Source organism: Lissotriton helveticus, chromosome 2_1 (assembly GCF_964261635.1).
Source record: "Lissotriton helveticus chromosome 2_1, aLisHel1.1, whole genome shotgun sequence".
NCBI lineage: Eukaryota > Metazoa > Chordata > Amphibia > Caudata > Salamandridae > Lissotriton > Lissotriton helveticus.
Genome location: NC_136059.1, coordinates 1,159,480,722 through 1,159,503,747, shown reverse-complemented (window position 1 = coordinate 1,159,503,747; position 23,026 = coordinate 1,159,480,722). Strand labels below are relative to the sequence as shown.

General features: G+C 43.5%; 1 protein-coding gene across 3 annotated transcripts in view; it reads right to left on the bottom strand.

The window, feature by feature from the left end:
- Positions 1-319: 319 nt before the first annotated feature.
- Positions 320-23,026, bottom strand: part of LOC144818516 (programmed cell death 1 ligand 2-like) — a 432,156-nt gene continuing 409,449 nt past the window's right edge. For all 3 annotated transcript variants that reach the window (XM_078676009.1, XM_078676007.1, XM_078676008.1), the window contains exon 6: positions 320-547. In XM_078676009.1, the coding sequence (XP_078532135.1) occupies positions 490-547 (58 nt within the window). In that variant the 3' untranslated portion in view covers positions 320-489. The remainder of the gene's footprint in view (positions 548-23,026) is intronic.

Genomic DNA, 23,026 nt, shown 5'->3' with positions numbered 1-23,026 from the left:
GCTGGAGACAACATAATGTGCAATCTACTATCATTCCTCCTTAAAAGGGCAAGTGTAAGTATGGGATGTATGGGGAGCCTGAGGAATCCTTCCTGGGAGTAGAGCGCATGACTTTGACCAGATATAGATTTGTTGCTTTTTAATACGGACATATTAAAGTCAAAGGCGATTCGCAGTTGTCTGTGTGGGATTGAGGGGCTTGTATGTGGCAAAACTCTTCATGTTCATGATCCCCTTCTTGAAGTTTAGTGTTCATTCAATGTTATGCCCCCATATCCATATCGATACACCGCTAAAGGCTGAAGTATCGAGTAGTGGCGTAGAGGAAAAGCACGATGAGAGGTAGACATTACATACTAATTGCATTGTTCCTATAATCATAAGCAAGTTCTAAGATAAAGTGCGATGCTCTTGAGAGATTCTGAAGTGCGATGAAGACATCCTCTCTGTGATCCACCACAGCAGCAGTTTCTGCATGCATTCCTTTCTCTAAACCAAATCTGTTTTGATATTTGGATCAATTTCTGAATTTGTGAATTCGGAACTCCTGCAAAAAAAAGTAAAAACATTTCACATTAGCTCAGAGAAACTTCACATTTATGAATGAAATGAATGAAATGTCATTTGTCATGCGCAACTATGCCCAATGGGCGTCAAGGCGCCTAAACCAAATAAAAGCTGTTAGCAGACAGAAACAGAGCCTACTGGTATGCCTTAATGAAGAGCCAAGTTTTCAATGACTTCCTGAAGAGGTCGAGGGAAGGAAGTAATTTGATTTCAAGGGGAAGGGAATTCCACATCAGAGGTGCCAGTATGGAAAAAGCTTTACTCCCCCATCTAGCCTTCTTGGCTCTGGGAATTACCAGTTGATTGAGCTCGCTGGATCGTAGACATCTTCTCGGAACATATCTGGTGAGTAGTGAGCCGAGGGCATCAGCCGAGCCTGCAACTAGGGCCTTATATGTAAGGCAAAGAAGTTTAAAAGTGATCCTTGAAGGGATGGGGAGCCAGTGGAGGCTCTTCCTCGCAAGGGTCATAGATGCCAACCAGGGCAAAGCGAGAGCAAACCTCGCTGCAGCGTTCTGTATGACCTGCAAACGCTGAAGCAAGCCCTTGTTGGCCCCGGCGTATACTGAGTTACAGTAGTCAAGCCTTGAGCCAACAAGGGCAATCACCACCTGTTTCCGTGCCTGTGGGGACAGATAGTGCACGATCCTTTTCAGGGTCTTAATGACACCCCAACAGGTGGCCACCGTTCTATTAACCTGCAACTCCATGGAGAGCTGGGTGTCAAAGATGACGCCTAGGTTCCTAGCAGATTGTGTAGGTATAGGGCAGCTACCTAAAGAAGGAGGCCACCAATCACCTGACCACATGTCCTGGTCCTTGCCAAAGACCAGGACCTCTGTCTTGTCCCCGTTCAACTTTAGGGAGTTAGAAACCATCCACTCTGCAACAAGTTGCATGCAGGCCCTAAAGTTGGAAGCAGTTTCATTGGCAGAGTGGGTCAGGGATACCATAATCTGCGTGTCGTCGGCATACGACACTACCTCCATCCCCTGAGATCTTACTAGTCTTGCAAGGGGGGCCACGTAGATGTTGAACAGGGTCGGACTCAATGCCGACCCCTGTGGCACCCCGCATTGCAAAGACTTAGCAGGGGAGAGGTATTCACCTAGCATGACACGCTGCTCTCGTTGATGTAAAAAGGAGCTCAAGAGGCTGAGCGCCGGTCCATCCACCCCTGCCTCCCTTAACCTAGATGTTAACGTCAGGGGAGACAGGGTGTCAAATGCTGCAGAAAGATCTAGCAACACTAGTACGGTGGTGAGACCCAAGTCTACTTTTCTGCGGATGTTATCAATGACTTTCGTCAAGGCCGACTCCGTGCTATGCAGCTTTCTAAAGCCATGTTGGGACCCATCCAAGAAACCTGAGGTGTCAAGGAAGTTTGAAAGATGGAAATTCAAATGGGTCTCCAACATCTTAGCAGGGGCCGGCAGCAGAGAAATGGGTCTAAAGTTCTTCAGCACTCCAGGATCTAAGGTGGTCTTTTTCAGAAGTGGCTTTACGATGGCTCTCTTCCAGAGTGAAGGAAAAATACCCTGTTCCAAGGCTCCATTCATTACTTCCAGCATCGGGGGAAGAATGATCTCTCTGCAGTTCTTGAGTACTTTCAAAGGAACTGGATCAAGTGGGGATGAAGATTTTGTTTTATCCAACAGGCTATTAAGATCTTCTAGAGAGAGAGCAGGGAAGTGTTCAAGGGACTGAGGGGAGTCTTTATTCCAAGCTTCCAGACGTGTAATTTGCGAGGAGTCCTCCGAACTAAGCAGGTTCCTCTGCGACTTTAAGGCTATGTAAATATCGTCAATCTTTTTATAAAAAAAGTTTGATATGTCATCACATAGCTCCTGGGAAGCAACTACTGGGTCAGGGACCTGAAGAGAGCAAAGGGAGTCTACAATTTTAAAAAGCTCTTTGGAGGAAGTTAAGGAACAGGTTAAGTTGGAAAAATAGTCCTGTTTTTCCTTGATGACTCTCTTTTTATATTCTCGTAGTAGGCTCTTATAGCCTTCTCTATCTTTGTAATCCCAGGATTTACGCCAACCACGTTCCTTCTGTCTGCATTTTTGTCTGAGAAGCCTCAGATCAGCAGAAAACCAGGGAGCAGATGGCTTCTGTCTAGCTGCCGATTTCCAGGAGAGGGGGGCTAGTTCGTCAACGGCTCTGGTAATGGCATCAGTAAGCTCTTGGGCCGATTCATCAACCTTCCGCTGAGTTGAAATACTGATGTTGCGAATAAAAGGGGCAAGGGCCTCCTTAGTGAAGTTTTTGAAACTCCTTTTGGATTGTTTTTTCCCAGTGCCCACCGTAACATCAGAGCAGGGAATGTCTAGAGACAGTGGGACTGCTAGATGGTCAGACCAGATAATTGGTACCGGTATACCGGCCTCTAGTCTGGAATCGTTAGAAAAGATCCCATCAAGGATATGCCCTGCCTTGTGGGTCGGGTGGAGAACTAGTTGGACAAAGTCGCATGCCTCCAGGGAATTAAGCAGAGAGGAAGTATCTTTCGAAGCGGAATCCTCCAAATGAAAATTAACATCACCGAGAATGGTGAATTGAGGTCTACCAAAATAAGGTTCCAAAATTCTAAAAAGTTCTGGGCAAAAGTTGACTCTGGACCCTGGGGGCCTGTAGAGTAAGATACCGGAAAAAGAACTCACCGGGGTGTGCACAATGCAAAAGTAAAGCGCCTCAAAGGGATCCGTAGAGACCGATAGGGGTTTTATGGTGCAGCTAAGAGTAGATTTAAAAAGAATGGCTATTCCACCACCTCTACCACGTTCTCTATCAAGCCTTAGGAGGGTGTATCCTTCAGGAATGGCCAAAAGCAGATCATGGCCAGCGGACTCAGAAGCCCAGGTTTCTGTAACAAAGACCCAGTCAGGATTCCTTGAACTGACAAAGTCGTGAAATTCAATCCCATGTCTGATCAGAGAACGAGCATTAATCAGAAAACCCTGTTTGGGTTGGGAGATATGGATGGTCTGCAAAGGGATAGAATGGATACGGGCCTGAATAGGACAAGAAAAAGAACTGTTGCAAGAGGGACACAAACGGGCCCGGCTCAGAACCTCAGGTCTGAGCCGATGATGGCAACAGAGCGCAGGGGGTCTCAGGGAGAGAAGGGAACCGTACAAGTTCTCCAGTGGTAGGGCAGGATGCACGTCAGGAGGCCCAGGGTCCAGCCCGTCCGTTTATAGCCATTTACCATTAAAATAACTGAAAGGGTACTTAAGAGTTGCATTAAGAGATGATCGCCTTGGTCACTGTAGGCATCAATGCACCCGGAAGCAACATGAGATCCTACATGCAACACTAACACGAAATGTGTATCCTTTGGATAAGGCAAAATGACTATGAATAGCAATTGGGAGATGAATTTCCCAAAATAATTATTGTATGCAGTCTTGTGCTAAATAGCAGGCCATAGTTATCACATGAGATTTATGGAGCCTGGAGCCTTCTGTGCAGATCTTCCTGTTGAACCCAATGGAAACTGCAAGTGCAGACCACTGCTGTTCACCTAATTCAGGGCAAGTTATTGTGTATTTGCTTTCTTTATGATAAGTGTTGTCAGTAACGTCACACATACGGGTCACAGTGACTCTTGTAGCATATAAGGAAAATCACTATTTGAGCCCAAGGTGCTATCTGAGCAGCTCAGTGGCAGCACTGGGATGTTCTGGGCAAAGTCCCTGGGGAAAGGGCAGGAGGCATTTTGACCCTCCAGACACTCTCTACCCCTTAAGGGGAACAGGGAGTGGCCTAGGAGGTCAGGGAAAAGTGCAGTCCATTACGAGGCCAGAGAAGGAAGAAGCCCACTCATAGGAGCTCGCCACCAGAGGACTGCATTAGAATGTGTGTAAGCTTCAGTTGTGTGTGGTGGATCCTTGTCAATACAGAACTGAAGCCCACCCTGCTCTGTCCCAAGGGCCCTCGTCCCATCTCTACAATCACTAGAATTAGGGGGAATATTTATTAAAAGTTCATACCACGTGGAGCAAGCAACGTTTTGGGGCTGAGTTTCATGAACAGCAGAGAGCTGAACAAAGCAATATCGACTAAGATATGACACTCTTCAGCTCTCTCTCTGCGCTGGTGCGCTTAAGACTACCTAGCATCAACCCATAGAAATTACAAATTGCCATTTATGATTGTTTGGGGCTTATTTATAAGCCCCTTGCATTACCGGTGTGTCACTTTTTGTGATACTAGGTGGCGCACAAGCCTGCTCCATATTTACCAGGCAGCAATGGGCCACTTTTTTAGGCTTAATGCTGCCTTGTAAATATCGTTTCTTTTCACACCGTTTTCAGCGTTAAAGGGACATGAAATGGGTGTTGCTGGGGGTGTTCTAAGCATCATCATTGCATTTTGGAATCGTAACTCAGAAGCAGCGCTAAAAACTTACGCCTCCCAAGGAGAGGAGTAAGGGAGGCTACAACAAGGAGAACTATCTTTATTCTGCAGCACACAAAGAAAAATCCTCATGTGATTGTTTTTGTGCAGGAAGGTTTCCCTGCAAAAACTCATAAATGAGGCCGTTCCTACACATAAACAATCATTTCCCACAACGCAGGCTCCCTAGATAAATTTAGCGCCAGCGCAGAGAGAAATGCAGGGCTACACCGTATTGTTGTAAATACGGTGCAGCCCTGCATTTCTAAAGTGAGGGAGCGTGGCATTACCATTCTTGGCTTAATGCCGTGCTCCCTAGGTCGTGGGTCCCTTGCTCACTGCCACTGGATTTAAGTCAGCCTGGCTGATGAAGGATGATTAGCCAGAAACCAGTCCCAGGATGCCTGTTTCTGGTCCAAGGAAGACATGGCTTGGCAGTTCGTGCTGGACTGTTCCCATGAGGCACAGGGTCAGACTGATTTGCATATATATAGCCATGTCTGAACTGGGGTGGCGGAGTGAGCTAAAGAACGATAATGGATTAAACCCATATCAGTTGACTGGGGGTGAGTGCTTGCAATGTTCAACACTCCGTCCATCATCCCTTTTGGTTTTGCTTTGTTCGCCCTAAGTTAGCAGGGTATGCCCAGAAGTGGGTCCCTAGCTCACTTTGCCACTGGATTCAAGCTAGCCTGGCTGATGACGGCTGATTAGCCAGAAACCGGTCCCAGGATGCTTTTTTTTTCGGTCCAGGGAAGACATGGCTTGGCAGTTCGTGCTGGACTGTTCCCATGAGGCACAGGGTCAGACTGATTTGCATATATATAGCCATGTTTGAACTGGGGTGGCGGAGTGAGCTAAAGAAAGATGATGGATTAAACCCAGATCAGTTGACTGGGGGTGAGTGCTTGCAATGTTCAACACTCCGTCTATCATCCCCTTTGGTTTAACGCCGCGCTCCGCCACTTTAGTTGTGAATAAGTCCCTGTCCATTTTTTAATGCATGCGACTGCATAAACAAGCGCTTGCTGGAGCCATTTTATGATATCTGTGAATGGTGTGTAAAGGAGAGCAGTCTGCCTTCCTAAAACAGGGCTTGAGCTATGAAAATTGAAACAGTGCTGTTTCAAACCCAACTTCCATCAATGTATTCCTTCCTTCTCCTTCAGCTCCTCCTAGAGCACTGAAGTTGGTCTGTGACACACAATGCTACATAAAACAGACATGTAAACGGCTTACGGTGGTGGAGCTTAATGTGCTAGAACATGGGAACTTTCAGAAAGTACACCCCATGCCATGTACAGAATTATAGACTCCTTGAGCATGTTTGTAAAGGAAGTTTTGCATCTTCTCCCGCAGGTTTCCTTCCTTGTGTGGGAAAACATCTAAGACTTTCTGGAGCTCACAAACGTTTTCAGAAGTACGCCTTGAAACCTGTGACAGTTGCCAATGTTCAGGTGTACTCCAAGCGGGATACTCTCAAGAAAGTGCCATAATCATCGCCAAAATCGGTTATCGCAATGTTTCATATCGCTGTCTAACGCAGAAAAAATAAAATAACACAGTTGTCAACGTCGTATTCTGAACACGGCGGTAACATGCAACAGTTTCCCGACAATGCGTCAAATGTCCACGAAAGAAGTACCTGGGCGGCGGCAAAAATCTATACCCCAACGTGAAAAAACTTGCGATGGGCACAACTGTGATAAAAAATCCAGCGAGAAGCAGCACCAGCCTGTAAGTCCCACAAGTCAGGCGGCCAAAATCACTATAAAAGCATCAATCAAAAACACAAATAAGACCTAAACAACTGTGAAGCACCATGGAGGTAGCCAGAGTAAGTAGAGAGGACAACCAGAACCCCACAAGCCCCACGGAGGACCAGCCTGGGGCCATCATTTGGGATACGGTGGCAGGTGTTGCGGGACCGGACACTGCACAACATGACCTGAGCCAACAGCAACAGGGTGGGTAATGACCAGGGAATTGGGGGACGGGGGAGATGGGCACAATGGCACTTATGCACAAGTTAAGAATAGCGCATCTGCGGACAAACCATGCACAAGAGTCACAACTCCAACCAAGAGCCCAATTTACACAAGTCTGCAACATCTCAGCACTGTATAAGCACAGAAGTGAAAGGCACACCGCCTGACAGGGATAACGGCCAGCCAAAACAGAGCCGAAGGGGCAACTCGCACACAATGCAGCACAAACACATAAGATGCAGAGCACCCCAACATTGACAACAATATGGTACAAACTGCAACACTTTCACAACAGAACAGAGGACACAACTGCTGCCACTTGTGTGTAGAAAATGGCCTTTCGCATTTGGCATAGCAGGAAACTGTGAGATGACAATGTACAAGTATAACCTCACATCCCTGATGGTGTAGAAATACCAAGTGTCCCGCTTCAAATAAGCGTCTTCTCATAAACAGTCACAATGTACATTGCCATGCAGTCTGACAGTAAGCTTGTACAATGCGTGAACATACTTGTGACTACAATGTCAATCTGCATTTCCTTTTCACATTGCAGAGGGAGAATCAACACCTCCTGCAGAGCAGAGCCAATAACTCAGCACTGATGATGAAGAGGACCTCCCCAATATCTACACCGACGCACTCCAGCAGCTCAGGGACAGTTCCGGCACCCCACCTCCATGAGCATGGCAGCCCAGTTGCATCCATGAGACCCCACTCCCACAACAGACCACACAGCAGGAAGCGCCCACCACCATGGCTGTCTTCCAGGACGCCCACGACCAACACATGGCCTTCCAACGCCGTGTGTTAGGGTGCCAGGAGGAGATGTCTGACCAGCTGCGGATGGGGTTTGGCCTCATGGAAGTCAAACTAGATGTCATACGTGGGTGTCTAAGTCCCATCAGGGACCACTCACAATCCCTAATGGACACCCACTGTCCCCTCCTTGCTCGACAACAAGCCATGGCTGACATCGCATCGCTGGAGTCAGGACTCTGACCCAAGAACAACTATCTAGTCAGAGTGGCCCCAGCGATGTCATCAGTGAGTTGGGACACGTAAGGAGAATGATGGAGAGCTTGGAGACGATGCAGGCAGAAAGAATGTTTGGCATAGCTGCACACCAGCGAGAAGTAGCTGTGATCTTAAATGCCCTGCAGATCCTCGTCATGGCATTGCCACCACAAGGCCTGGCGCTGATGGATGCTGATGCTACTACTACATTAACAACTCCTCCTCCTGAAGTGTCAGTGCCACACAGTGCAGCAGATTTTCCTCCTCTGTCCCCTGATGTGTCACTGCCACACAGTGATGCTGACAAAACACCACCATTCGCTTGTGAGGCACCTGACACATCAGCGGACAAAGAGGATGATAAATCTGGCTTTGTGGCTAGAATAAAGTGGTTATATGAAAAAGCAATTTACCAACTACACACTTCTTTGAGTTCTCTATTTTGAGGAAAAAACCAAGTGATAATCCTGGGTTAATTGGGTATATTTCACTCGTACCCTTTTGTTTTATTATTTTCAAATTTTCGTTATTTCATGTATGAAAAGGACACTTAACGTTTTGCTTCATTTACAGTTTTGCTTCATTTACACAAAAACACAATACATTTCTACAACAAAGATACACCATTTATATATACACGAGTATTTTTTTGATATATACACAAACATTTGTTATCTTGGAAAGACAAGAGTCACGCTTTCGACTCAAAGGTTAAATAAACAACAAGTTAATGCAACCAATGTTTTTTTAAAACAAAATAAACCATAAATTAATTCCGTGGTCTATTAGGCAACTGATGTCTATTCTCTTTATGTGCGCATAAAGAGAATAGACATCAGTTGCCTAATAGACCACGGAATTAATTTATGGTTTATTTTGTTTAAAAAAAACATTGGTTGCATTAACTTGTTGTTTATTTAACCTTTGAGTCGAAAGCGTGACTCTTGTCTTTCCAAGATAACAAATGTTTGTGTATATATCAAAAAATACTCGTGTATATATAAATGGTGTATTTTTGTTGAAGAAATGTATTGTGTTTTTGTGTAAATGAAGCAAAACTGTAAATGAAGCAAAACGTTAAGTGTCCTTTTCATACATGAAATAACGAAAATTTGAAAATAATAAAACAAAAGGGTACGAGTGAAATATACCCACTTAACCCAGGAGTATCACTTGTTTTTTTCCTCAAAATAGAGGCCTCAAAGAAGTGTGTAGTTGGTAAATTGCTTTTTCATATAACTATAACCTATGGACCAACCGACTACACGTCCCAGGACCTGACTCCCCCTTTTTCCAAAACATAGAATAAAGTGGTAGCATTCATCTCCGCCATGGCCGGGTTCAGCTTGGTTCTGCCCTCTGCATCATGCCCTGGAATAACACCTTCCACTGTCCCCCTTTACACTGAGCAACACTCACATTAAACCTCGACATGGACTGCCATATTTGGTTTGGTTACCAATGACACAGCAATCACACTGCGGACTGTAGTCTTCCACTCCCTATGAACTTGTCAATCTCGAAAGGACTCTTGCTGGCCCTCTACGGGCCAACAATGTAGAGTGGGGTTTGCATGGCCCTGTACCAGTCCAGCTTCAACACTCCACTGAATGTGAATAAAACATTCCAATTCACACAGATGTGTCATGGCCATGATCAATCAAGAATGAAAGTATGGATGAATGTAGGGTCAGTGATTCCACAAAAAGGTACTCCCTGGGTATTGCTATCAATGTGTACGGCTGTGACCCAGGCATTGAGACACACCTTGTCATTCAAATCAACACACATCACAGTTGAATACAAGTGAAGGTGCGAAGACTTTATTAGCATATGCGTGTCAGTACGGGCAAGATAAGTGCCACAACATGCAGACTAATGCAGCAGTATGCCAGAAGGAGGAACGTTGCCAAGCGCCACTGTCCACTCCCGGGGAGTGCCTCACCTTTCACAGGTGTGTGTTAAGCCTTGTTGTTGTCCGCTCATGTATTCGGAGTCTAGGCGAATGCAACCATGTCCACTGTTGTCGTGGGATTGTCGTGTATTTCCATAGGTTCTGAATCAGTCCCCCTATTCCTGACCCTATTCTGGTTAAACTAACTATCAAGTTAACTAACAGTCAGCCCATGAGGCAAGAACAGCCCCCATGATGCAGATACCGTTATCTGACGCAGTCACACTACGGCACAGGAACGTGTTATCTGATTAGGTCATAACGCTTGAGATCTAATTAGACAAGCGACATTCCTCCAGCCCCTGATAAGGCATACGACGTTCTCATAACAAATCAAACCTATGACAACCTGGATAATCCGTGCGGCCATTGTTTTGATTTCACAGAGAACTTTAGTAAAGAATGTGCTAACGAGCAAGTCGTATGACATCTTTATTGACGTATCTATGTCCATCCTTACGTCAATCTCGGCACCTTTAAGGTATAAATATTGCCGACCTTGCCCTATGCAAACACACGCGTGGTGACAAGACGGAGCAGCCATACTTGCCGAAGCCGAGAGCAGAAGCAGACCCCGCTGGCAGCAGCCCCGCCTTCCTGACGCGCTGAGAGACGCGCTGCTATCTCAACCCGAGAGACCCAGCACCGGCGCTTCTAGGCAGCCCTCGCAGGCAGCCTGGAATATCGAGAGCAGAGAAAGAGATACCATTCCTCATTCATCCTAACTTCCAGGTACAGAACTGAATAACCCCTCACAGAGAATTCTTTAGTTATTCACTTGGCAAAAACAAACTTAACTTAAAACTGTAACTTTCTATTCCCGCCCACGCATTAGACTTAGGTCAGGTACACGGGGTAAGCGTATTTAGAAACACCAGTTGAGTACGTTTAGTCAAATGTATATGTGTATGTAAATATATTTTAATCATTTTAAACATCATATGGCTCAGAAACCATATCAATGTTTTTACAGTATTATTTTATACTATTGCTTTTAATGTATGCACTTTACTTAACTATAAGTATTGCAATAATATCGATCCATTTCTCTTGTACGAGAAAAGAGACTGATCAATAAATAACACCTTTTTATTGAACACGCCCGTCTCTTCCTTTTCTCTACATTCTGATGAGACTAAGAATGCACGTACTGACTGAGTAAAATAATTGCCTTGTGCTCACACGACTCTTGAGATTGACTCTTGATTAGGGGAGAGCAAAGTTGTCATGTTCTATGGTTGTCAGAAACTAAATCCCTTCTTGTCTAATCAGGGGAGTTAATTCCTCCCTTGAACATTCGAGAAAGTTTCTAGCGAACTCTGAGCTTAGCTGGCAAACCCAAAAATTAAGTCTAGTATCGACAGTAGTAGACCTAGTTAACGTCTGGCCTAGGCCTTTACTGCTGTAGGTACTATTCCAATGCGCAGAGCCTATTGGGAAAATAGGAGCTACACTACATGGCACCCAACGTGTTTGGAAAGGGCGATAAAACTAACGTAAGACATTTAGAGTAACTCAGTCATGCTTTCTCACTCAGACCCCTTTTCCCAAATACTCCAAAGACGTCTGGAGTGGGTGAAAGGTTATATCCTCCAAAACCTCGCAGGAGGGAACTCCTATGTATGGTTCTTGGTTAAGTCAACGTTGAAGGATAAAAACAGTTCCAAAATATTGTGCATCTAATCTCTGTTTCCATAAAGAAACCTGATCTGCAAATAAACATAATACCATCCTGTCTGTAAAATGGCAGAGAGTGATGACGAAAGAGAGGCAGTTAGATTAGCTACTGAACTCGCAGATGCTGATGCTACCATGCAAGCAGCAGACCCGAATATAACACTCATTCCGGTCATAAAAAGGAGATCTATAACCTTAAAACTTATAGAAAATGGACTGACACCTAGAGGTGGCACAGTCATATTCGTAATTGAGGCACACGAATATCGGCAGACAGAGGTATACTATTCATGGATACATTTTCCAGCAGCAAATGCTGTAACAAAGTACTTCCACTATTACAAAGTAGAGGAACCTCCTGAAACATACACTCCTTTCGAGGAGGTGGAAGTACCACTCAAATTCCAAGAGCATTTGCTCTTATTTGATGGCGCCCTAAAACACAATAATCACATTACAAGGCTCGGTCCTTTAGGAAGACCAGGAGCAACGTGGCCGGTCTTAGCCGGATACACACCACATCCAGACATCGATAGAATGCCTGCAGCAGAGCTGTTAATACAGCTAAAACAACTACTAAAAATTCATAGACAATTAGTTCAGTATGTAATGCGGACTTCAACAATTCAGCCAGCGATTAAACTTCCACAGCTGACCCCTCACCAGGGGAACACAAATAAAATTACACCACAGAACATCCAATCCTGCCTAGGTAAAGTTCCAGCTAAACGAGAACAAATACCATTCTGGTTGGCACAGAAAATCACCCAAATAGAGGCGGTGTTTCCTGACACCACCCCGCTGGAAAAACACAGGATTCTGACTATATGTCTCCCAATGGGAATCGCACCACACATTGAGGACTGTGACACTTGGGGTACAGTCTTTGCTTCCATCTACACAAAAACGCACGGTGTCCCATCCATTTCGGTGATACCAGATGTGCTAAAACAAATTCAAGATGAATACGGTCCAGAACCTGCTTTAACTCTTGGTATGAAATTACTGAAAGACTTCAAGCAGGTCTCGGCTATATTACTAGCCAACATAAAAGGTGAAGCAGCAAACGTGGCGATCCGCCAGAGGTTAAAAGAGACAGATATAGCAGACCAACCAGCTGAAATTGCCAGAATCATAGAAAAATCCTATGAAGAACTAGGCAGAGATAGTCTAGGTGGAATACCAGTAAAACTGCAACTGACTACTAGTCCAGAAAAAATATTTTTTAATAATATTTCACCAAAAAAGAACTGGGATGGAAACAAACAATCCAATCCTAAAGAAAAGAAATTCCAGTCCAGAGGAAGGTCTCCGAGGCGAAGAGAGAAATCTCCAAACCAAAGACAGAGGTCACCGCAGAGTGACCCCTCTGGGAATAGATATAACCTTAGAAATAGGGATAATATTAAAAAACCTGATAGATATCAAGACATTGATACACGTCCCTCTCAATCTTTTCAGAATTCCTCGCAGAAATCGGAAAAAAGAGGACGATCAGAAGAGCACGCCAAGTCCAAAGACAAGGAACCTGCTCAGCTAAAAAAGAAATTACAATTTCCAAAAAAGAAGGTAGCCAGTATCAAGGTAGTTAACAATGCCGAGAATACTGAGGACACAACTGAAAAACGGAGAGTGGGCACAGACAATGCTAGACAGCGCAGCAGAGGTGAGCATAGCTCGCAAAGTCCTTATGAATCATCTGGAGACAGTGGACACGAATGAATACCTTCAAGTGGAAACTGCAGACACCAGAGTTAGCAAGCCCCACAAGATATACGAGATAACATTACGTATAGAGGGAGATAAGACTAGGAAAATAAGGGGACTATTTTGGGATAACCTCTCCAAAGGCTATGACATCCTTCTAGCTGAAAAAGACTGGCCACCAGAGTTTGTCAGGGAGTGCCCTCATGGCGAAGAAGTAATTATGCCTGCCTTCTCGAATCAAATCCCGATTCATAAAAAATATACACTTGCTAGATAGTGGGCAGTGGCCTTAGCACCTGCTTTATATAAAAATCATGTAGGATGGGATGAGGATTCTCCTCCTCACAAAATCCAGTTAAAATCACAACCAACTGCACAAAGGCAGTACCCAATTAAGCAAGAAGCTAAAAAACAAGTAAATGAAATACTAGATCAGCTAGAATACCAGGGGGTGATTGAAACTTGCACCTCACAAATGAACAATCCTTTGTTTCCGGTCTCCAAACCAGACAATTCATACCGTCTAGTTTTGGATTACCGACACCTTAACACATGTTGTAAAACTTTTGCAGTGCAAAACTCACACAGTGCTGCACTAATGAATAACATAGTGCGCAAAAAATACAAAACTACCTTGGACATCTCCAATGGATTCTTTTGTCAAAATATAGCACCAGAAAGCAGATATTTAACTGCATTCTCAGTAAATGGCACTCAAAAACAATTCTGTCGGTTAGCCCAGGGGTACAAGAACATCCCGGGGGTATTCTCAGCGAGAGTAACAGAATTACTACAACTATATGATGATGAAGCATTATCTTATGTCGATGACATTTACTTAACAGATGATGACTTGGAGACTCACTTGAAAAGAGTGAACACCATAATACTTGGGTTCGCTGCAGAGGGTTACAAATTCAACTTCAAAAAATCCAGAATTGCCCATCTGACAGTCCTATTCTTAGGATATGAGTTATCAAGTGAAGGTAAAAGCCTGGCAGACAATTTCCTAGAGAAATGTGCCGTAATCCAAGCTCCTAAAACACTAAAAAACCTACAGTCAATTCTAGGCTTCCTAAATTTCGGAAGAACATACATTGCAAATTACGCAGAAAGGGTAAAGCCCCTTTATGATCTAATTAAACCAGACTTTAAACAATCCAATTGGACTCAAACACACACAGAAATTTTGAGATCCTTACAAACAGACATGCTAATTAAAACAAAATTAGAAACACGTGATAACACACGCAACCTTGTGATCCGAGTCATCCCAGGAAGATGCGGATTCACATACCTGACCTCTAATGAGGGAGAAAAGGTACCAATTGCATTTAAATCACACATGTACACAGAAGCTGAACAGAAATTCAGTAATACAGAAAAAATCATTCGTGCAGTTCAAACCGCAATAGCTAGAGAGAAAGACATAGCTGACGGTAGACATATCACAGTCAGAACAGCAGAATCAGCCTTTGAGGCACTAACAACACCGTGTAATTTACCAACAACAACATTGAATCCGGAATGGATACAATGGGTGAATTCAATCACAACGGACAAAGTATACTACTACTTTGATCCAGAACTAGAAGAATCTAAAAATCTAAAATATGAAAAGACGTATCCTCTGCCAATCGACATTCTGCCCCTACGACATTACGCCTGTGTAATCTATACAGACGGACATGCTCAACCCTCCGTTTGGGGAGAACAAGCATACAACCCCACGTGTGAGATTACAAAAGAAGTGTGGCGCGGAGGTATATTAAAACCTCTATTAACAAAATCACACTCAGTAGAAACTAATTCAGAACAACAAACTGAAATAATCGCATTGAAAATGGCGCTAGATAATGCGGATCGCGAATTCCCGACACTTATAGTGTCAGATTCATATTAATGCGTCGAATCATATAACAGCGATTTGCAGACATGGATTCAGAACGGTTACAAAGATGACACAGATGCACCAATAAAGCAGAGACTGCTCTGGGAACAAATAGCTCTTTTACAAAAAGAACTACCAAAGACTCACGTGACTCACTCACTGAGTCATCAACGTGATGGCGTTCACGTTGTAGGGAATTCATTGGCTGAAACAGCCGCAGCGGCAGCCACTAAATCGGCTCCCGTAGTTCGAAAAAAGCGTACATTAAAATACATTGACGGTGAAACATTGCTGGCGGTGAAAACGTCATCAAAAGGCGACTGCTCAGCGTTACCGATCAACTATCCACTCAATTATACATACATAATCGATGCAAACTCCGTCCCTTTTGCTCGAATCCCTGGAGTGGGGGAAAGAGTGATTCCAAACATGGACAGGAGAAGCTTGTTAATCGCAGACGCACATATGGGTGAGGGTCTTGGACACCTCAAACTAAAAGATTCTCTGGAAGATTTACAATCACGGTACTGGTGGCCAGGCATGAGCCTACATCATACCATGTTTGTAAAAAACTGCCCAAACTGCAACAGAAATGGCAGTGGGGAAAGAAAAAATAAAATACGGTGGAATCTGACTGCAGATAACATCACCAGTAAAAAGAATGGCTTGCGATTAACATATACAGGCTAGTTTCCACTTATAATGTAGATCCACAGCACTCGGCTGACGTCCGGACTGTTATACAAAGATTTGCGAGTCTAAATGGCATATACGCTAAGAGCATGCTACGTTCGACCATTGTTTTCACTCAGGCAATCCAGCCTGGGGGGGAAACATGGCCAAATGAGCACAGCCCAGCGGGAATATTCTCACTTCCTTCCTGAGGGTACGGGATGGTGTAAAGAAAAAACCAAGGCAGAAAGCAATCTATAATAGAAAGGATATTAGGTTCGGGAGCTGGGTGGGTCAAACATCTAATAAGTGTCCAACGTAGTCTAAATAACTTGCCAAGAAATTCTCTGAAGGGATTCAGTCCGTACGAATTATTATTCGGAACTAGGATGTTGATCTCTGACCTTGATAGTCAGACTTCAGTGGTAATAGAAAAAATCTTTGATGTCAAAGACCGTTTGGCTATTTTGCAGGACTTAAACAAAACAAGAAAAGACCTGAGCAACATACAGTTGAAACAACAGCCAATAACCACTGAAGAATCACCACCTGTCCCAGCAAGACCTGTCTGGATTCCAAAAGTCGGGGATCTAGTCAGGGAGAAGATCGCGGTAAAGAAGGAATTTGGGCCTTCTTACAGAAAAGCAGTTCCTGTCTTGTCTGTCAACGGGACAAGATCAGTTGTACTACCGCCACTTGCTGGAAAAAAGGAGAACCGAGTTGTATCCATCGACCTGGTAAAACCACAACATGTGGCCGATAACAAACAGTAGGCCAAGTGGACTCCCAATAAGTAGCAGAACACCAAGGTTTGCTACCAGTACAGAGGTCCTAACAAAGAGGCTCATCACATTCGAAACGCCTACAGAAGAACAACAAGGACTATGCAACAATGCAATAGAACTAAGACCTCTGAAAACCCAAATAAAAACATTTAGCAGAGACACACCAATCTACAATGAAGTACCAAGTGACAATGCAAGAAACAAAAATCCTGAAGCAATTGGAACAATTGACAGAACTGCATCCGGGTACTTCATCAACTTCGATGATTCCTCTGAAGGCTTCAGTGAATCAAAGACACAGCCATCATCAAAATCCTTTAAAGACAAAGCTAAGGAACTTTTGAAACAACTGAAAGAAACATATCTGGTTTCTCCATGGATTGAATTTTGGGTGGGTTTTGGTGCATTTATCCTCATACTTTGGCTCATCATGATATTTACTTTGGGACGCTTCATTGAGGGAAAATATGCTAAAATGGACACAGCAAGTCAGAACATCAACTTGGTCCTCAAACCACACACATTTTCACACGTCGAGAAAAGAGAACTTTCTTCAGAACTTTCACAGCCAATCCGATACCTGGTGGGGTAGCCTGGGACAACACTGACTATGAAATTTATGGTCCGGTCGAGATCCTGAAATATCCACACCAAATCAAGATCTCCTTGAGTGATTTTGCAAAACCAAACTCATTTGCTGATGATTGGGACTTCGAAAGCATTAACAACATGATGTCTGACTTAGTAATGTCTGCTAAATTTACCAAACATGATTATTTGCAAGGTTCTACAAATTATGATAGTATGTATTGCTATAACCACTATGGTAATCATTTTTTACATAAATCTGCACAACCTAGAAATGTTTTAAATTATATTCAATGGGAACATTGTGCTACACCTCCAAAAGGGAGCTCTAGAACCGTGTATGACAAATATTCATATTTTTCAGGTTTTAACACAAGTAATGCTGAAACATTTTATTTTAAATTGTCAAACAAGACAGGGATGAAAACTATGATAACCAACACAAAATTGATATATTCAGATTCATTCTTTGAAAAAATGAATACTTTTGGATTTGATTATTGGGACAAAAATGTTGATTTGAAAAGTGTTTGGGGTACAAAAGAATGGCAAGTACAGGGTTTAGAAGCTTTGTTTAGAGCCTGCATGATCCCAGAACAAATGATATTTTTAAATGACACTGTTCAACAAACCACCTGTCTTGGCTTAGCCAAAATCAAAGATTTAAATAACCCGTCTATTCCAAAGCCAACACGGTTTAGCAACACTTCTAAAGATGAAGAGATAGACGTAAACCATATATTAAACCAAAACAGAACACATCCTGATTGGAAACAATGGTTGATCTGGCCCACAGATACAAATAACTGTCAAGATAGATTCCTGAATAAAACACAGGGTTTCAAAATGACCAGGCCAGACCCTAGATATCCCCAAAGACATCACCCAGGGATAATAACAACCTACAGTGTGGGCAAATTATGCCTTCAATGGCTTCAAACTTCCACACTGCCTGAAATTAAGCAACACCTAACTTTACTTACTGATGGTGCTGACTTGCGTGATTTCATACTGGGACCACGCAAACAGCGTCAAAAGCGTTTCATAGCAGCCTCTGTATATGCAGCATACAATGAGGCCTGGAAGGTTACTCAAATTGAGACAGCAGAAAGAATACGGGAAATTGACCGTATTAATTTGGAAAAATCACTTTCTGTAGTGGACAATGGGTTAATGACTCTGTCCTCCAGAATTTTTTCATTGGACAGCATTGTGTCTTCAGCAATCGATATATTATCGCAAGACTTACTGTTATTACAACATGGTCAGTCACAATTGCGTTCTATTGTACAGCTTGGCTGGACGTTACAAAATCTGCGTTCAGGCTATGTGCCTTGGCGTTTTATCAACACAACGTCACTATTCCAAATCTTTAACCTTACTGATAGACAAATCGGTATGGCGCAAAAAGGTGCTGATTATACAATCTTGAGCATTGAAAAACTAGAAAGATTACCATTGACAATGTCAGAACGACCTGTCAGTGAATGGATAATCCACGGAATAATAAATATTCCAATCTCAACCTTCAGGTTTCAATACTGCCAAAAATATATACAGGCTGGCATGTACGAGAAATTAGGAAAGGGGTACCTTAAAACAACTTGGAACCTGCCCTATTCACATGCATGTGTCAGTAATAAAGGACAGAAAGTGTTTCTTAGTGGCAACAATTGTGCTATGTCACTAAGCGGCACACTTCTTTGTAACGGTATTAGTTTGCACGGAGCCTGTGAAGGGAATTCATACAACCTTTCATGTCACCAGCAAGGCGCACCTGCAACTGAAATAGAACCATTCTTTCAAAGACTCTATAATGGGAGTTACATTCTTATTGTAGACCGCAGATGTTGTAGTCTTATGCCCGGGACTCCTTATCTAGTAACTACAACGGCGAAGGTCAAGTGCTGTGGACGTTCTTTGTTCCCCAGCTCCTTTCCAGACAGGGAGGCAAGGGCATGGCCCAATTTGAAAATTACTTCTATTCGACTAGACACTTTAAGCAGAATGAAAACAGTGCTTCTTCAGACGCCTACAAGGCTCACGTCATCAAAAGAAACGTATGATCTACAAGTTGCAAGGACGACTGCAGAGATACATACATTATTATCAACTAATTCCCCCGTACATTTCGCGGAAATCCTGAGCGAAATCTTAAATATTTCTGATACCACTGGGGTCTCAAAGGTATTTAAGACAGTATTTTCGATGGCATTAACACCATTCAAAGCCATACTGGGTATTTTTCCAGATTTCGTCCATTCGATTTTTGGCGGACTTCCCCTGATCCTGGGACTAATTGCAGGAATCCTATTCCTAGTCCTTATTTTTCGTTATGGCAACCCATGTCACAGATCAAACTCTCGCGACAATGGAAGATACGATCCTAGCCATTGGATACCGGGACCGGATATCAAAAATCCTGGGACTCTCCCGGCTTAGAGACCTGAACATGACTTGGTTTCTATCATTTCGACCAATGTGGCAAAGGTGTGTTTTACCTGTACTAAGGTGTCTGCTATGCGGAGAAGAATGCGTGTTAGACACCTGTCTGACGCTACAATCGGATGCGCCAGTGGATGCAGATACACTGTTGGTTCCTACCAAGGTTCACGCTTTGTGCTGCCCTCAAAGGCTGCCAATCCTGATGACGGCATTCCTGGAAACTTCACCACTACGATTGAAGAGTAGTGAAGTTCAAGATGAAAGCAGCATCGAACAGGTACGACCTTCTGTCAGTAATGCAAATCAGAATGTCAATGGAGACAATCATGCGCACAAATGCATGGTTACACCTATTTCCGACTTAGTGGAACTTTCCCATGAAGCTGTTGACAGTTTTTTCGAAAGCCTGAATGATATGATGTTCTCTCCAGAACAGAAATAGAGACTTTTGAGTAAACTCGCACACGGCGTTCCCTGAATTCGGCCTTCAACTTTAAAAATAAAGTCACATGAACAATTTCACTCCAGTTCACGGACAGCAATTTTTTTCAGCAAGCCCCTTAAAATATTTTTCTATATATTTTTTCCCGGGACACTGATCTTCTGCTTAAAGTAAGAAACTATTCCTAGAGAACTAAAATTTCTATTTTTAGATACTTTATAGACTTTAGCTGCCCGCTGGTATGTTCACAAATATTTTATTATGTGATGAAATGGTCTCGAACTTCCTTTCTGTATAGCCATATTAAGAGCCATTTCATGTGTATTTCTCATATACCAATAAGCAATAATGCATAAAAATGCGTGTTTACTTTTGCATTTAATTCATAGCTTAAGTGCATACAATATATATGACTGCAATTTTTCAGTATATTTGAAAATTTCAAAATGCATTTATGTATTTTGGGGTGGTAAGGTATACACTATACTCTATAGTATGTTGTACTATGTTATACTATGCATAGATTAGTAGATATGACCATAGTTAGCGTGGAGTGGGTGTCGTGTATTTCTATAGGTTCTGAATCAGTCCCCCTATTCCTGACCCTATTCTGGTTAAACTAACTATCAAGTTAACTAACAGTCAGCCCATGAGGCAAGAACAGCCCCCATGATGCAGATACCGTTATCTGACGCAGTCACACTACGGCACAGGAACGTGTTATCTGATTAGGTCATAACGCTTGAGATCTAATTAGACAAGCGACATTCCTCCAGCCCCTGATAAGGCATACGACGTTCTCATAACAAATCAAACCTATGACAACCTGGATAATCCGTGCGGCCATTGTTTTGATTTCACAGAGAACTTTAGTAAAGAATGTGCTAACGAGCAAGTCGTATGACATCTTTATTGACGTATCTATGTCCATCCTTACGTCAATCTCGGCACCTTTAAGGTATAAATATTGCCGACCTTGCCCTATGCAAACACACGCGTGGTGACAAGACGGAGCAGCCATACTTGCCGAAGCCGAGAGCAGAAGCAGACCCCGCTGGCAGCAGCCCCGCCTTCCTGACGCGCTGAGAGACGCGCTGCTATCTCAACCCGAGAGACCCAGCACCGGCGCTTCTAGGCAGCCCTCGCAGGCAGCCTGGAATATCGAGAGCAGAGAAAGAGATACCATTCCTCATTCATCCTAACTTCCAGGTACAGAACTGAATAACCCCTCACAGAGAATTCTTTAGTTATTCACTTGGCAAAACCAAACTTAACTTAAAACTGTAACTTTCTATTCCCGCCCACGCATTAGACTTAGGTCAGGTACACGGGGTAGGCGTATTTAGAAACACCAGTTGAGTACGTTTAGTCAAATGTATATGTGTATGTAAATATATTTTAATCATTTTAAACATCATATGGCTCAGAAACCATATCAATGTTTTTACAGTATTATTTTATACTATTGCTTTTAATGTATGCACTTTACTTAACTATAAGTATTGCAATAATATCGATCCATTTCTCTTGTACGAGAAAAGAGACTGATCAATAAATAACACCTTTTTATTGAACACGCCCGTCTCTTCCTTTTCTCTACATTCTGATGAGACTAAGAATGCACGTACTGACTGAGTAAAATAATTGCCTTGTGCTCACACGACTCTTGAGATTGACTCTTGATTAGGGGAGAGCAAAGTTGTCATGTTCTATGGTTGTCAGAAACTAAATCCCTTCTTGTCTAATCAGGGGAGTTAATTCCTCCCTTGAACATTCGAGAAAGTTTCTAGCGAACTCTGAGCTTAGCTGGCAAACCCAAAAATTAAGTCTAGTATCGACAGTAGTAGACCTAGTTAACGTCTGGCCTAGGCCTTTACTGCTGTAGGTACTATTCCAATGCGCAGAGCCTATTGGGAAAATAGGAGCTACACTACAGGATATGTGACCAGATCTCCAATATGCAACAAGGTATCGGGACATGTGCAATGTGTTCCAATCTGTTGTGGTTACAGGTACATAGTTACACATCCATGAAAGAGATTGCAGCTCCCTAGGCTAACATTTCGAACATGAGGTTGTTGTCGACTTCATCAAACAGGACGGCGATGCGATCCATTAGCAAGTCCAGACAGATGTGCTGCCTCCAACCCTTACAGCACTTAGCACTACAGCCCAATAGTGGAGCGGTTTAATGTGGTCACTCTACACGAGGATTTGCGCAATCTCCCAGGTCCAGCTGCCAGCATGAATGTCAAGTATCAGGGCATTCCATAAACGGGTATCACGGTGACACTCCTGGTCGCGGGCCAACAGGGGGAGCACACAAAAGTCAAAATCCAGTTCAGCTACCGTCCTGTTGGATAGGCAGACATCCATGGACCACTTGATTATGCATAAACGACAATTCAACACAGGCTGAATGCAGGTGAACTTGGCAAAGCTTAAGCTTAGCCCGTAACTGATCCGCAGCACTGCCAATGGCAGTGCCCAAAGTAAATGCAGCATTCGAGCACGGTACAGTTCCACGTGATAGGGGTTGTGCATGTGTCCGGGATGTCCGGCCATTGTGCAAGTGGCTCTTGTTGAAGCTGCACTATTCTGACCTGCGCCAGTTCTGTGGATGAAATGCCACATCTCAGATCAATGAGTTTTAGTGTGCACGGTTGTACGCCTGGAATGTTGTGGGTGGAAGTATGAAGGCCACTCCATGCAAGATAACTTCGAGCAAGGACTCCTGTGTGTGGGGTGTGTATACGTTGGTCTCTTGTCGGGCTGTGCGTAGTGTGGAAGTCAGCATCAGCTGCTATAGTATATGTCAGGGGTTGCCGGGCACATGCAATTCCGAAGTCGGAGGTGCAGATGTGCTTCCGCCTGATTTTTCAGACAAAGGGG